At 35.1% G+C, this 15,664-nt stretch overlaps 2 protein-coding genes and 1 long non-coding RNA gene across 3 annotated transcripts in view; 2 read left to right on the top strand and 1 right to left on the bottom strand.

Moving 5' to 3' along the window:
* Positions 1-2,965, top strand: part of LOC117100823 (calpain-1 catalytic subunit-like) — a 22,893-nt gene extending 19,928 nt beyond the window's left edge. The window contains exons 8-14 of the mRNA XM_033240647.1: positions 519-724; positions 1,237-1,282; positions 1,656-1,718; positions 1,892-1,949; positions 2,285-2,343; positions 2,616-2,684; positions 2,855-2,965. Coding sequence (XP_033096538.1) covers positions 519-724; positions 1,237-1,282; positions 1,656-1,718; positions 1,892-1,949; positions 2,285-2,343; positions 2,616-2,684; positions 2,855-2,965 — 612 coding nt within the window. The remainder of the gene's footprint in view (positions 1-518; positions 725-1,236; positions 1,283-1,655; positions 1,719-1,891; positions 1,950-2,284; positions 2,344-2,615; positions 2,685-2,854) is intronic.
* Positions 2,966-4,232: 1,267 nt separating this feature from the next.
* Positions 4,233-6,185, bottom strand: LOC117100825. Its single transcript, XR_004444177.1, has 2 exons — positions 6,021-6,185; positions 4,233-5,627 (listed from the first exon to the last, which is right to left on the bottom strand). It is a non-coding gene; the product is annotated as an uncharacterized LOC117100825 (long non-coding RNA).
* A 348-nt stretch (positions 6,186-6,533) lies between these two features.
* Positions 6,534-12,800, top strand: LOC117100822 (calpain-A-like). Its single transcript, XM_033240646.1, has 18 exons — positions 6,534-6,790; positions 7,475-7,565; positions 7,987-8,236; positions 8,504-8,750; positions 8,885-8,979; positions 9,082-9,159; positions 9,294-9,454; positions 9,607-9,743; positions 9,870-10,075; positions 10,291-10,336; positions 10,428-10,490; positions 10,712-10,769; positions 10,851-10,909; positions 11,014-11,082; positions 11,326-11,404; positions 11,524-11,640; positions 12,197-12,255; positions 12,548-12,800. The coding sequence occupies exons 1-18, from the start codon at positions 6,590-6,592 to the stop codon at positions 12,572-12,574; spliced, it is 2,043 nt and encodes a 680-aa protein (XP_033096537.1). The 5' UTR covers positions 6,534-6,589; the 3' UTR covers positions 12,575-12,800.
* Positions 12,801-15,664: the final 2,864 nt, after the last annotated feature.

Raw genomic sequence — 15,664 nt, 5'->3', positions numbered from 1 at the left:
ATAATCCTATACCATTTAATTATCTGATATGAAGATTGAGCTACGATAGACATTAATTTTTTGATCAACATTTTCCAATACACAGGCTACATTTGAACATAAACGGCGTCAGCGTGACGTTACATTGAGTATGGCTATTGATCTTGGCAATTGTGTCATCATTCCGTCGACAACCGAGTCATTACATCACAATTTTCAATTTAATTGGTTCTTAATAATATGCTTACTTGTTTCAGATTCAGTCGCTCATTACATTATTTAATTCAATTTCTTTATTCGTCGTATAAACTGATACATGACCATTATATTACTTGTTTGGTACAAATTAATAAATAAATAAATAAATAGGCCTTCATAAGTATACATACACAGTGATAACACAACCATTAAAACAACAGTAGATTTTTAAAAGTATGTAACTAACTACGGTAAAACAACAGGTTTATTTAAGCCGTTGATTGGCAATTGGAAGAATGTATTATTAGGTTTATAACTGTACCATTACTCTTTCTGAATAGTATGAAGATGGGGCTACAATCGACAGTGATTTTTTGACCAACAATTTTCCACTACATACATTTGAACATAGACGAGGCCTACGTGAGGTAACTTTAAGCATGGCTCTTGATCCTGGTAACTACGTCATCATTCCTTCGACATACGAGCCAGGTAACGAGCTACAATTCTTGCTACGTTTCTTCAGCGGATATTCTTCACAGACTGAGTAAGTTACCATGATCCTTTTAATGCAAATCAAAATAAGGATTATACAGTATTTACATGTGCGTGATTCCTCTTGAAAGTCTGTCAGCGCCGTCCTAAGAGGTGCAACATGCGTTCATTTAAATTAAGGCCTACTTTGCCAAATATGGAACATAACACGAAAATACGCAAGATGTCCATCTCGCCTAGGCTAACTGCTTGGGTTGTATTTGGTTTTTAAAACTTTATCCGCACTATTTAGATGAAAACCCCAGTATTGCTGAGTCAGTGTTGCAGTGGCGTACGTAAAAAGGGAGCTATATTAATTAGCATTTTATCTATTTTGTAAGACTATAGGCCTCAAATCAGCCAAGTGTTTCCACATGTAGCCTACCCCACTGGAGCCTACGTGACCCCAGTGTTGTAGAGCCCATAAAAGACTTAGTTAGAGTGGGTCAGGTCTCTTCGTACCGCCACTGTTGTGTAGGATTAATGGTCTTTTCAGTCGTATTAATATTTCTGCTTTATTTATAGATCAGCGAATCCAAAATCTGTGTACACTTACAAACTTACAGGAGATGTAAGTATAAACGATATTATACGCACCGGTACCGTACCTGTTAGTATGCAATATGTATAGGCCTACCTATGTAATTCCTGGCCCCGAAACCTTGACTCGGAAATACTGGGTTGGTGTCCGGCAGGGGATAGTTTTCCACAAAAGTTTTTACTATTTGTATTTTATATTGTATTGTTTTTGCTTGTTCTTGTTTGTTGTTTATTGTATTATTGCAGGACCGTATTGTAAAACAGCGATAAGGTATCGTCTGTTTATGTTCTAATGCCTAAATGTTTTAAATAAAATAAAATAAAATATATGTTGTCAATCGTTAATATATTACACTTTCAATTGGACAAGTATTATAAATCAAACGTTTTCTCATCTTCCACAGCTTGAGCTTGATTGGACAATGGAACCAATAATTAAAAGTTTCTTTGAAGAGCATGCTGGGGAGGTTAGTACAGTAATATATAGTGGGGTTTTGTGTAAACCATCATTTTGTGTACGTTTATGCATGCATTTATACTTACATACATACACACATACCTACACACATACATATATACAAGTCACATATTCAAAATTACTCAATCACCTACACATTCTTTAATTTAACGTATTTTGCAGGACGAGCTGATGGACAACTGTGAGCTAGATGCTTTCTTCAAAACATTGAAAGAAAACGGTACCGTATGTTATTATAATTTCTTTGTACCATAGTTTTAATAACAGCCAGTAAATTAAAAATTTGAACTGAAATTCTTCCAAAAACATTTTAGTATACCGTTTAATTTTTGTGTTTCAGTAGGTTTTTAAAGTTTTTTTTTTGTTTTGTTTTTGTTTTTGTTTTTTTGGTGTTTTTTTTTTTTTGCGATGTGTATTTGCACTTAGGCCATACTCTAATTTCCTTTTGGACAAAATAAGGAAATCGGAATTGGTTGATAAAAGTACTAGCTATGTTGGCTTTTCAATAAAGATGCGTATTGCATATAAAACGGAATATCATGTTGTTTCTTGCAGACCAGCTTCTTTGTGACATTTCCCAAGAGACATCGGCAGCCATTTCCGCTCTTTTTGACGTATCCTTTTTATCAAGCGACATAAACAGCCTGTGGATGGAATAATGAATTCCGAAATATTAAATCACAATAACTTTTATCATTTTTTTTCGGAGTTTGTTTCATAGTACTGTATCTTATGTCAAACTTACCGTTGGATGGTTTCTGCAATGTTTTTTTTTTTGTGTTTACGTAGATTGACCTTTGATATAGGCATGCGCAGCTCAGACTACGAAGTGACTTTGATTGGAGAATTTTTTAAATATATATATTTCCCTTAAAATGTAATACAGGAAGACGATTCAAGGAAACTCTGTATAGATGAAGTTTGCAATATAGGGGCCTTAGTTCATTATAGCAAAGTAAGCAATATTTTAGAATTATCTGTATTAACTCGATAGTTCTTTAAATAGAGACAATATTATTAGACGGGACGCGTGCTAAACGTTTCCGAGATATCAAATTCTATAATAGTTATTATTACAAATAGTCCTCTACATAGTATAAGTCCCATTATCTTTATTTGTTTCAGGTGATGTTCAGAAAAGCGGATAAAGACAGAAGTGAGTGTCTGAATGCCAGTGAGTTGAGGGACGCATTGTATCGGGCAGGTAACCAGTCGTTTTATTTACAAATTCAGTAGAATAAACAAATCAATACACAGACTGATATGGACCGATTTCAATACCACTAGATACTGTCTCTTATACACATCTAGATGTGTATAAGAGACAGGCCTAATACTGTATATTATTGTTGTTATTATACTCTTAATTGTATCATACTGCTGATATTTTACAGTCTTTTTTTACAGTAACCTATTATATACTATAAACATTTTTAATCGAATGAACCTATTTAGAAGTGTAAGTAAAATGATTAACTAGTTTTTTCCATTCCTTTAATCAGTCATTATCATTGTCTCTTTCAGTTACTGACGATGTGCTCCAAACTGTGAGCTGTTTTGAGTAACGATATACGAGAACGCTTAAAATAGTTGTAATGATGATTATCCTCAGAAAATATTACTAACAAATATGTACGGGAAGTAGTATCGTCAACTAGCAGTTATGTACTTACCAGACGTTCTTCTAGGTTGAATCCTATGGTGATAGAGCCTTCAGTGTTGCTGCACCTATCCTCTGGAACCAGTTACCATCTGACTTAAGAGAATCTACAAGTTTAAATATATTCAAGTCAAAGCTCAAGAAATTCCTGTTTTGTTGATTTGCCGACCTCTGACACGAAACCTTCATTTATTAATTATGGGAATAGTTCAACCAATTATTTAAGTTGGTTTATTTTACTGTATGTAAGTGTAGATTAGGATTATAGTGTCCTGGGCACGACGTTATAAACTGCATCCGGTCGAGTCGTCGGCGACTAATTCCGACAACCCCATCTAGTGGTCTTTAGCGGCCGCCAATGGGAGGGTGGATGGACACCCAGCAGCACGAAAAAAATACAGCTGAACAAAGGGCGGATGAACAACCATGCCTTAGTTTAAGGAGTAGGTTTTTTTTTTTTAGTTTCATAAAATAACTTCAACTTTCTTTTTTCTCAAAATGTCCAACTCAAAGAGCTCAATCACCAAGCGCATAGAGGCTTTTCGCATGATGCGCTCTACAAATCCAACTATTATTATTATTATTATTATTATTATTATTATTATTATTATTATTATTATTATTATTAAATGAATAAAAAATTATGATCCTCTTACTTATAAAAATGAAAAGACCTGTATTTTGTTTATTTGCTTCTGGCCAACTGAACTAATTTCTTGCCCAATTGAAATCATAGTAGGAACATAAGTACACCAGCAAAATTTTGCCTACGCTCAGTGTTCCTATTTTCATACACTTTTCAAACATAGAAAATTATTATTGTACAGCATTAATTATTATTTACCGCACTGTTTTATTTTTTATTCTATAGGCGTGTATATTGATAATGTAATGTAAGTGTTTTTAGACCTGAATAAACAAATAAAATTAATTATTTAAATCATCGAGGGTATAGTCACGCCTACTGCATATAAGGTACAGATAAGATTTGTTGGTTTTCTAGTTTTACAAATAAAAACCTCATTTGACATTTTACAACAACCTCGATTTGTTCTTATTTTGTTCATAATTTTTAAGCAATTTTAGCCTCAGTGTTCGTATAAACTGTGTTCTTATTTTTAAAAATGCAATGCCTCAGTAGTGCGTACGCACACATCTTGAAAAGGCAAGTTCCAGAAAGTTATTAGGATTCAAATTAATAGAAAACAGGCACACAAATGTGTGAACGTTTGAGAAATAATTACCTGATATCATTTTATCATAAATCTGAACTATAGAATTAAGTTACACATTACATATGTTTCTTGACGCAATAAGTCTTGCGGTTGTGAAGAGGTGACCGGCAAGGTCAAAGGTGAATTCCCTTTGGCACCGATCAAGAACAACATTTTTCAGTAAAGTTACCTTCTATCAAGTAATACCAAATTGCTAAAATTATGTACATCTTAACTTTATTTTATTCATTGTTTAATTTAAACAATAAATTTATTTTTAAACTGAAACTTATACGTAATCCCAAAACATTAATCAACTAATTAATCTTCGAGACAGTGGCTATTGTTACACCATTGTATTCCTAATTGTTGCTATTTCCAATTTATTTAGCTCCCCTTACTGTCCGTGTTACGTCTATAGGTATTTTACTTCTCTGTTTCAAGAAGTCAAGCTTGCTTTAAGTCAGGATAATTAAAATTAGTATCCCAATCAATTTCCATCAGTTTGCTGCTCATACTCTCACAGTCACCATGGTAAGGGAATTTGTCCAAGCAATGTTTTGCTAAGATGTGGATATATCTCAATCTGTAACCGGATGCTCTTTTTTTTCATAGAGATTATATTAAGCATAATACATCCAGTGTCTGTCCATCTCGATACCTCGTACAATTCTACATAAGTTGATCTAAAAACAAGTAACCCGTGGCGTAACAGGGGTGTGCTGGAGGCGCATGCCGTTCAGAAAAAAACTTCCCCCTGATCACATTGCCCACTGAAGACTGAAGCAAACAAAATTACGTTGAAGTCATCTCATATACCATTATTTTGCCAGCTAGCTCCTCCTCACTTTATCATCTAGTTCTCGCACTTCAACATCGTGCCCCCTCCCCCTCCCCAATTTCAATACCACTAGATACGTTACTGCAAAGTGCTTTGGCCTCCAACATAATTATTCTTCTGACGTCAATTTTTGTGCAACATAATTTCATAACCGTTGAAATAAACAACTTTGCATTATTCCGTCTGGAAAAAAAATATTTAACACAATTTATACACAAAATTCTGATTCATGGCATTACCAATTTTTATAAATGGGCTCCAATAGACAGAGTCTATAAGATGAGTCGCGTTAACAATCCTTTTAATATGGTTTTTCCAAACTCTTTTATTTTCATTTTTGATAAGAAATATATCAACTTACGATACCGTTATTTCTTCCATAGGCCTATATTATTTTGGTACAAGCATTGGTAACCTTCAAGTTAAATTTTAGCAAAACTCTAATTGATTCGGCCTTTTCTTAATATATTTGGTTGGTGCTATCAAAGATGATTTCACCTTGAAACACTTTCCATTTTTTATTAACAGATCATAGTGTACATAATAGAAATAAATTTTGATTTTCTGTTACTTAACTAATTACTACATGATCATAATTTTCAACGTAGGACTATCAGCAAAAGTATAACAACAATAACTGTGACAGCCGCGGTGCACCGCCATCCGACTAAAGTACAACATGTACGGATACATAACGAATACCAACATGTTCCTTATTTCACTTCTCAATGGAAGGGTTAAGGAGCCGAGCGATCAGACACAAAATGAAAACCCGACGATGGCCGGGATTTGAACCGCGGGTTCTCAATTGGGGTCTTCAGCAAGAGAAGCAGAAACATTACCCGATCAAAACACAAAATATATCATTCTTCAATGAAAGTCTTTCGCTCCGATGACGTGCCTTGGAATTAGCGCCACCCGGCTAAATGCAAATCAGCATAATATAAACATTATGGAACAAACGTATATTCATCTGATTGCAAATCAGCCTCAATAAACTCAACAGAAAACAATACTCATTTACATCAAAATACCCCGTGTTTCTATAAAAGCAAACTAAGTTAGGTTGATCTGCTTGGAGTCGCTAGATTTAGCGTATTTCTGTCTAGTCAGTTTCTGTGATTGTGATATCTAAATCGTGTAAGATGGCGGATACAATACCATTAAACCACATGTTTATAGACCAAAGGTACACAAACCTAATGGCAGATACTAAGTATAACAAGGATACACTTTACGAAGATCCACATTTCAAAGCCTGCAGCGATTCGATATTTTTAGGTGCAGATACCTTCCTCGTGGAATTCTACAACAAACGAGATTCAATTAAGTGGCTACGCCCTAGAGTAAGTTTAACTAATTGTATAAATATGCCTTCATGTATATTATAGGCCTACCTACACTAATAGCTGGACGTTCATGTAATTTTTGGCAACAGTGCATGAGTGTAAGGATTACACTAAAGATTAATAGTATTTTTTAATAAAATATATTTTAATAAAAGAAGTAGTTAATAGAATGTGTTCCCCGGATTGCTAAAATGTGCAATCAAATGACATTTCCATCGTCAAAAAAAAAAACCGTACAGTAACTGGAAAATGAAAATAATTATTAATAGAGCCTAATCGTTTTTATTTTCAAGCCTAAAATAACAATTTGAATAAATTTTAATCATGAACTTTCCATATTCCGTAAGCCCGAACCAGTAATCGTACTGCTTTTGAAAAGTTGGTGAAGGATCACTTTCTCTCGCACCTGTTTTGATTAGCTAATTTTTGTCCGTTTCTGTTTCATACTTGCTGCACTTTTGCCTTTATAATTTACCATTTGATTTTGTAATTAAATTTTTGTCAGTTACCGGTTTACTGTGATGGACCCCTCTGGAAATAAGTCCTTATGTACAGTTCAAGAGATTGAATAAATTAAAATAAAAAATGAATATTAATGTCTACATACGCATTGTTAAAAAAACAAAACATTAAAAAAAACTAGCATTAATATAATTATCACTTTATTTTTATCGTAATCAGGAAATTTTAGAAGGCAAGCAGGAACCAAAATTTTTCAAAGACGGTGCTTCATTCAATGAAATCATGCTACCCGAAGGATATGACAACCTTGGTAAGAGAAATGGGCCTATGCTTAGTATGTCTATGCTTAGTAAGCCGGGCACTCACTGCGTGTACAACGGACGTTCGACGTTCGTATGACGATTCAAACTCCTCTCCCAAGCAATCCCGTTATAAACGCATACACATAGGCCCAATACAAACACTTCATTCTTAGTTTTAATTAAAGCTATTGAAGACGAAGACGCTCGTACTATTGTATGAATTTTAATACTTGGTATGAAATTTAATAATTTTGATGGTTTATGTATAGGCCTACTGGCGTTTGTTCTGCCTTTTGGTCTGTTTTACCAACAGAACAAAACAAATTTATGTTCCGAGCTTAACAATACAATGAGATTAAGGGGGAAAGAGCGGAAATGAATTTCTGACTAGTGTTGTTTGCAATGGACAATTTTTTGTTTAATCAACAGTAAATGGAAACTTTATGAACGCATTGGCTGCAATAACACTTGCTCCCAAGGTATTGAATTTCGTTTGTCCGGAGCAATCGTTTACGGAGAACTACAAGGGAATCTTTAGATTCAGATTTTGGAGGTTTGGCAAGTGGAACGAGGTCGTCATTGATGATAGACTGCCAACATTGGATGGGAAACTTCTTTTCAGTCGCTCCATGTCAAAAGATGAATTCTGGGTGTCGCTTATGGAAAAAGCACTGGCAAAGTAAGTTGTGTACTCTGTAGGCCCAAAAACAGTGTTTATAGTAAATGTTAATTCTTATTGGAATATATTGTACTGGAACATATAACTAATATACAGAAATATTTCTAAGCTAGCAGGCTCGGGTATATGCAAGAATTTGGTGTTTCTTGCCAAAAAAAAAATAATATTGGAAGATGCATAGACATTTCGTAAATTGTTTCAGATGAATTGGGACATAAATTTACACTAGATTACGAATATTTCAACTTGTACGGGCTAATATTTTAGGCTTCTGACAAAGTATGAGGCAATGGACAGCACATTTGAAGTACCGGAAGCCTTTCTAGACCTGTCTGGAGGTACTGTAGAAACGGTGTGTTTAAGCGCTACTAAAGAAGACGTGCTTCGTTCCAAGCTAAAGATGTTTCGAAAAACTGGCTCACTTGTGACTGCAACGTTAGCTACGGGACTTGCGGATGACTGTGGTCTTAATAAATTCAATTCCTTATTCATCATTCCAGGAAAGGTTCAAAAGGTGAGTAGGTATTTGTACATGTATTATATATTGTGGTATACCCTACCTCGCCTCCTGTACGTTTCACAGCAAGTACAAAAGTTTTATATTGTACATTAGTTTTCAGTAGGCTTCCTCAATTTCTAATTTTTCAGGTTATGCAAGATAACAATGGTGTGATGATTCCGTCGAACATTGTCCGTGTTATGAACACCGCTCGCTGTGAATGGACTGGACCATGGGGTGACAAGTAAATATAGAATAATTGAAAATATGTTCCGACTTTAATCCTACCGTACGTACCCTATAATGAACTATTAGATTAACCTTTTTTTCATTTTCTGCATTGTAGGTCCAAGGAAATGAAGTCTTTAAGTGCAGAAGTCAAAAAAGAGTTTGGAATAACTAGCCAAATTGAAGGAGACTTTTGGTATGTATTGCAGGAAATAAAAATATTTAAAGCATTTCTGTTGCTTCACGTCGAAGACTCGGAATCTAATTTCTGTATTCCGATTGTCTGCCATTAAGCCTATAACTACATCACATTGATTCCTATAATTTTAGGATGGATATCAAAGATTTCCTGAAAAGATTTGAGGTGCTAAAGGTTCTTCACATTCCACCCGAACTATCGGAAAAAGATAAAACATGGAACGTGACTGAACACTTCAATAAATGGCAAAAAGGAACCACTGCAATGGGATGCTTCACAAAGAATAAAGAAGGCAAGCAAAATATGAATTTACAACAATCGCATCAGCATCATCGTCATAATTTTCATTATTTCAGTTAATTGAAGATTTAATGTATACAATTTCATTTTATATCTTTCAATTATATACTTTTCAATTATATACAATTGTTTTTGCTTTTATAGATTTCTATAAAAATCCACAATATAAAATAAAAATTGATGACGATGGCGATTTGGTGGTGGCATCTCTGATGGCAGTTGGAAAACGCAGAGAAGAAACATCATGGGATGGCAATTACCTCGGCCTCGACGTATACAAGGTTAAAAACAAATGACTGATTTTTAATTTTTAACTTCATTCAAACGTTCATTCATACGCTGAGTAATAACGTAAATTTCAAGATGCAATAGGCCTACGTTATATTAATATATTACTTTCCGAATAGTATGAAGATGGAGCTACGATCGACAGTGAATTTCTGAAAAACAATTTTCCACTACATACATTTGAACATAAACGGGGTCTGCGTGAAGTGACTTTAAGTATGGCTCTTGATCCTGGCAACTACGTCATCATTCCGTCGACATACGAGCCAGGTAATGAACTGCCTTTCCTGCTGCGTTTCTTTTGCGGATATTCTTCGAAGACTGAGTAAGTTGCTTTTTTTAATACGCATTACATTTAGGCCTACATACGCGTGTTTTTACGAATACCAACAGCGTCCACTTGAGAGGTGCAAACATGGGCCATGATTTGTAATTTGACGACGTTTTCGAAAAGTTAGGTTGTACATTAAAAATGGGTTACTGTATACTAATTAGCAGTATTGCTCAGTTTTACTAATTTATTTTTTTTTATCTATATAGATCAGCAAATCCAAAATCTGTGTACACTAGCAAATTGCCAGGAGATGTAAGTGTAGTTATGCGTTATGCGTTTTATCAATTGAATATTTGATATGCAATCCTCATTAAACAAACGCGTTTTCCGTTTCTATTTGCAGCTTGAACTTGATTTTGTTATGGAACCGATAATTCATAGTTTCTTTGAGGAACATGCCGGAAAGGTTAGTAGTTGCCCCTAACAACACATTTTATTATATATGCATCTGTTGCCACATTTGCATGATGCTCTTTTCCTGCATTCAACATGAACATAAACTAAACATTAAAATGGCATTAAGACGCTTTAAACGCACTTAAAAGGTACTGTACTAAAACACAATAACAATATTACGGAATTATCAAAATGCAACCGCTAGAAATAATACAATTCAATATTTTGCAGGACGAATTGATGGACAACACTGAACTAGATGCTTTCTTCAAAACACTGAAAGAAAACGGTAAGATAGGTCTAGTAGTTATGATAACTACATTTTTCCTTTGAAAGGTGTATATAAAACGGCATACTATGTTTCTTTCAGACCTTCTTCCCTGTGACATTTCTCAGGAGACATCGGCAGCTATTTCCGCTCTATTTGATGTATCCTTTCTGTAGTTGAAGTAAACTAAATTATATAGTAAAATTTTTGCTTGCTTAAAAACTCTTGAAACAAATATCTTAAATATCCTTAACATGTACTGCAGGAGGACGATTCCAGGAAGCTCTGCGTAGATGAGGTCTCAAATATAGGAGCATTGGTTAATTACAGCAAAGTAAGCGATACAAACTTTATGTACCCCATGTACGGAAAATAACGGAACAGGTCCATGATCAGGATGCTTTGTAGACCTTATTTGGTACTCATTCATTTCCGTGAAATCTTCTTCCGGTACATCGGACCACCTTTACCCTAAACGCATTTCAAATTGATCGCCCTGGCTGGTTTCGGACGGCATGAATGCTAAAAAGAACTATATTGCATAGTCAATTAATAAATCTGTACTGTATTTTTTCAGTTCATGTTCAGAAAAGCGGATAAAGACGGAAGTGGGTGTCTTGATGCCAGTGAGTTGAGGGACGCATTGTTTCGGGCAGGTAAACACTTATTTAGGCCTAGACGTCAAAACCAATGAATTGATTGAACCGGATTAGAACAAAAACACACACTTGGTTGATGATTAAATCCAATTACTACTTCAAATTTATCGTCTTAGGTCTATTCGCCAGTGACGCTGTCCTATATCACCTGGTCGACCGTTACGTGGGTAGCGATAATAAAGTTACATTCGACGAGTATCTCCTCATGGTTTCAAAACTACGCTACGTTATCAGTGAGTGATCAAAATATTTTTTTTGTAATGCCAGTGTCTTAATTGTTCTTATAGAACAAAATGTAGAACGAGGATGCTTTTCCTCCCCGATTTTTTTATCATTTCACAAATACCGTACTTGTTTAACCTACCACATTCTAAGGGATTTTGTACGATACAATAAGCTTTTGAAAATCAAATTTTGCTCAAGATGAAGGATGGAGCCCATGGATTGGTTTAAATAGTCTTATTTGAACGACAGAACCCAGTCTGTTCATGACAAATTAAGATTTCAGCGCGTTTCTATTCATTATAATAGCCCAAATCATTTACAGGGAATGTTAAAATTGAACTTCATACTAGGGGCAAGAAACATTGCTGTACCCATTAATATCATCTTACTTGAAATCCCTGCATTGTGTTTTATACTGTATTTTCATTTAATGTTTTGTGTATTTTCATTTACTGTTTTGAAATTAGAAGACAATAACACATTACAAATAAGTCTCTAAATAAGCTTGGCTTGTTTACATATTTTATGCATTAAAATCATAATTTTCATAATTATAATTTACAGGGCAATTTCAAACACTGGGTGGATCTAATGAGAAATCGGTTGCTATGTCAGCTGAAGATGTAAGTAACATGTATTGCAATAATGGACCGTTCCACTAAGCCCCGCCCCTTGGATATTGTTGCTAAACAGTGAAAAAACATAGCGTAAACTCGTATTTGTTGGACTCGCCCGTATTTCTGGCACTGTTCTGATTGGTCAATATTGAAGTTTGATTGACACTCCGGAAAGTCCATTGCAAAATTGATTGCAGATCCACCAAACCAAATAGAAAGCATAGAAAGCATATGCCTCTCGTATGCTAAAATTCCTGCAACTAAAAGTAGCCTATAACACATTTTCTTTTCATTTCAGCTCCTTAAAATATGCACGAAACTATAAGCTTTGGAAACCAATACGGCATGGACTGACCAGTTACTTTAACGACGATTGGATAGATGATAAACTGAGCATAAGAATAAAAAGAATTAAAAAAAATATAAAATATAAAATAAGAGCCAGTGTATTGTATGTATTGGAAATTGTATTGCAACATTCAATGAAAAACCTGTGCTATAAACATAGGCCTATACCATCAATACAATAATAAAAAAAAAAACGGCTCAAACCTTGGTGTTGTGCATTTAATTTGTGTAAAATATGTTTGGTCGTAGCTCCAATTTTTTTTGTATATGTGGTACAAGAAATATTTCAAAGCCATCCCTAGGAAGAGAAGAAATCCATCGGCGTTGGTCCTCAGTGTTGGTCTCCAGCAAGTACCGACGAGGCGTCCGACTACACGCATTTTGCAGAAACAAATGCGTGATCCTAAATTTGTCGGGCATTTAACACAAGTCTATGCGTGATAACGAATTATCACGAATTCGGGGGAAAATGTATTTAAAATTAGAAGAAATTGGTTATATTAAAAATATAAAATGTTGGTGTAATAGTATGCATAGTTCAGGTGCTCAAAATTAAACATAGGCCTACATTGAAACTCAATTGTACGTGGCTTCGCGTATTTCAAATAACTATGGTTGGTAACTATGTAAGTGCTAGTAGGGTACAGGGCGAAATTCTCGACCTCTCAAATATTACTTTTACTGTATATTACAATTCATTTTATCTTATTCTATTTTCCCATGTAATAACATCTGACTCATTGCCCTTAAAACGTTTTTGAAAGCTTGAAAAATAATAGGGTTGTCCACAAGGAATGTTAATGCAAGCAACATCAACTGCATTAATTAAACGCTTAATTAATTATATATAGATATGAAACTATAAATTGAAAAACAAAATCCAGCTGAAGCTATATAATACTCGGAAACGTTCAGATAAAAAGAACAAAAACTTGATACGTTTCATTATCCTCATAAAATCAGCAGTGGCGTAAATCAGCAGTGGCGTATATCTTAAAATGGGGAGGCTGATTGGGGCGCGCGAATTAGGTGATGATGGGGCGCTAGCTCGCAAATTAATTTTTGTAACCACTATTGAGCGTGATTTTTTTTGGAGGATGGGGGCGCCACAGAAACATAAATCTATATTGATGTTGCAAAGGGAGGCACATACACGTACATATTGAAATTCCGATGAGGTCTTTCCATCTAAATGTTAAGATCAATCATTATGAAAAAGAGGACGACCATGAATAGCAACGGACCGCGCTCTTCCTTTTCATAAGCTAGGTTCATCTGCATCAAGACTCAAACAGTCTGAAGGATATTAGCATCAGTTGATCTTTCAATTTAAGACCAATTAAAGGACCAATGTGGGGTGCCATCTTGGTTTGTTTTCTTGGTTTGTTTTCCTTTTCGGAAACCGTCTAAATGGTGATAACAGCCAGGACTGGTCTAACACATCATAATTAGAGGGCCGGGTAATTGAAATCGGAAACGGTAACAGCCAGAATGCGCGAGCCTTGGGGCTGCTTTCTTAAAAATAAGACTGCGTAGAAACATTGTGTGCTTATTACAGTGATGGTGGCGCCAGTACCTGACCGACGGAGGGGCTAAAGGCCTCGACGGTAAGGGGAGGGGGACCCTAGTGGAGCGAATCCCTAGTGGAGCGAATCAAGTCTCACGTGGCTGGGGGCCAGGGGGTGGCCTAGGGCCCCGGTGGGGGTTCATGGGCCACGGATAAGCATATTTGACGAATTATGGCGATTTTTTATTACTTATTTGATAGGCATCGAGTTACTATAATATGATTTCATGTAGGCTATGTTTTCTAATGTCGAAATCAGCTTCCAAAACCAAAACATTTTGAATAAAACAAGAAACAAAGAGTATGCAATGTAACCATATAATTTATTTTCAAATCCTCATTCTTGAAAGGGAAATTCTACATTTTGGAAATTTTGCATGAAATCTGTCAACCACGCTGTCATACGGTAGTTAAGGTTGCTTCACCTATCACGATGTGTACAAGCATCATGAGGCTATCCAAACAGGCATTTTGTCATAACAGAACGCAAATTATTTTTAATTAGTCTCATTTGAACTATTATTATTATTAGACCTATTATTATTATTATTATTATTATTGTTATTGTTATTGTTATTGTTATTGTTATTATTATTGTTATTATTATTAATGTTATTATTATTAATGTTGTTGTTGTGATGTTGTTGTTTTTGTTTTTGTGATGATAAGTTAACACAAACTGAACGAACATTACATGTAAATATTTTTTTTATTTGTATATTCCTCGACAAAGTTTACTCGTCTTCCCCGACGAAGGAGGGGGCTATGCTGCCCCGACGGGGATGGTGGCTATAGCCCCCCCCCCCCCACCCTTTCTGGCGCCACCACTGGCTCATTATTATTAAACATCATGAACTTATCTGTTAGTTAACGGTGCAGTTGTTCTTTTAAATTATATTTCCAAAAGATGCTACTGTATTATGGTTTATTGTTTGGGACTTTAAAAAAGATGGTCTCGGTCTCGAACTAGAGAGGTCTCAATATCAGAGGGAGAGGTGTGTTAAGATATCAGTTGACGCTGTTAAAAATTTTTAAAAGTCTCGAATTAGAGGAGTCTCGGAATCAGAAGGGTCTCAGAATAAGAATTTGAGGATGAATCGTAGATATAGTGCGAAAAAAACATGAAACAACAAACAAAAGATGGAAGATATCCCAAAATCACACTAAAATGGCAGAATCCATGGAAACAGACTTGGAGGAGGTCCACCAAAAAGATGGACCGACAAATTACATCCATATTATGAGGACACTCTATTGGTATCAACAACATTGGAACAATATGGTACATAGGAAAACCCTAGATAGACCAGGTGGAATGCATCATGAAAGGGCTGTCATTTCCAGGACCATCCTAGGAGGACGGCATTAATGAAAATGAAAAACAAAATTGAAACAAATACTCGGAGAGTAAAATAAGTAAGTAAAAAATAAATACTCCCTGGGCGCTTCGTACACGTACTCATGAATAATAATAAACGCATGAATTAGTACGAAGAAGGC

This window comes from Anneissia japonica, unplaced genomic scaffold (assembly GCF_011630105.1).
Source record: "Anneissia japonica isolate Jap-2015-1 unplaced genomic scaffold, ASM1163010v1 scaffold287756_len632865_cov181, whole genome shotgun sequence".
In the NCBI taxonomy this organism is placed as follows: Eukaryota; Metazoa; Echinodermata; class Crinoidea; order Comatulida; family Comatulidae; genus Anneissia; species Anneissia japonica.
This window is presented reverse-complemented; position numbering and strand designations above follow the sequence as displayed.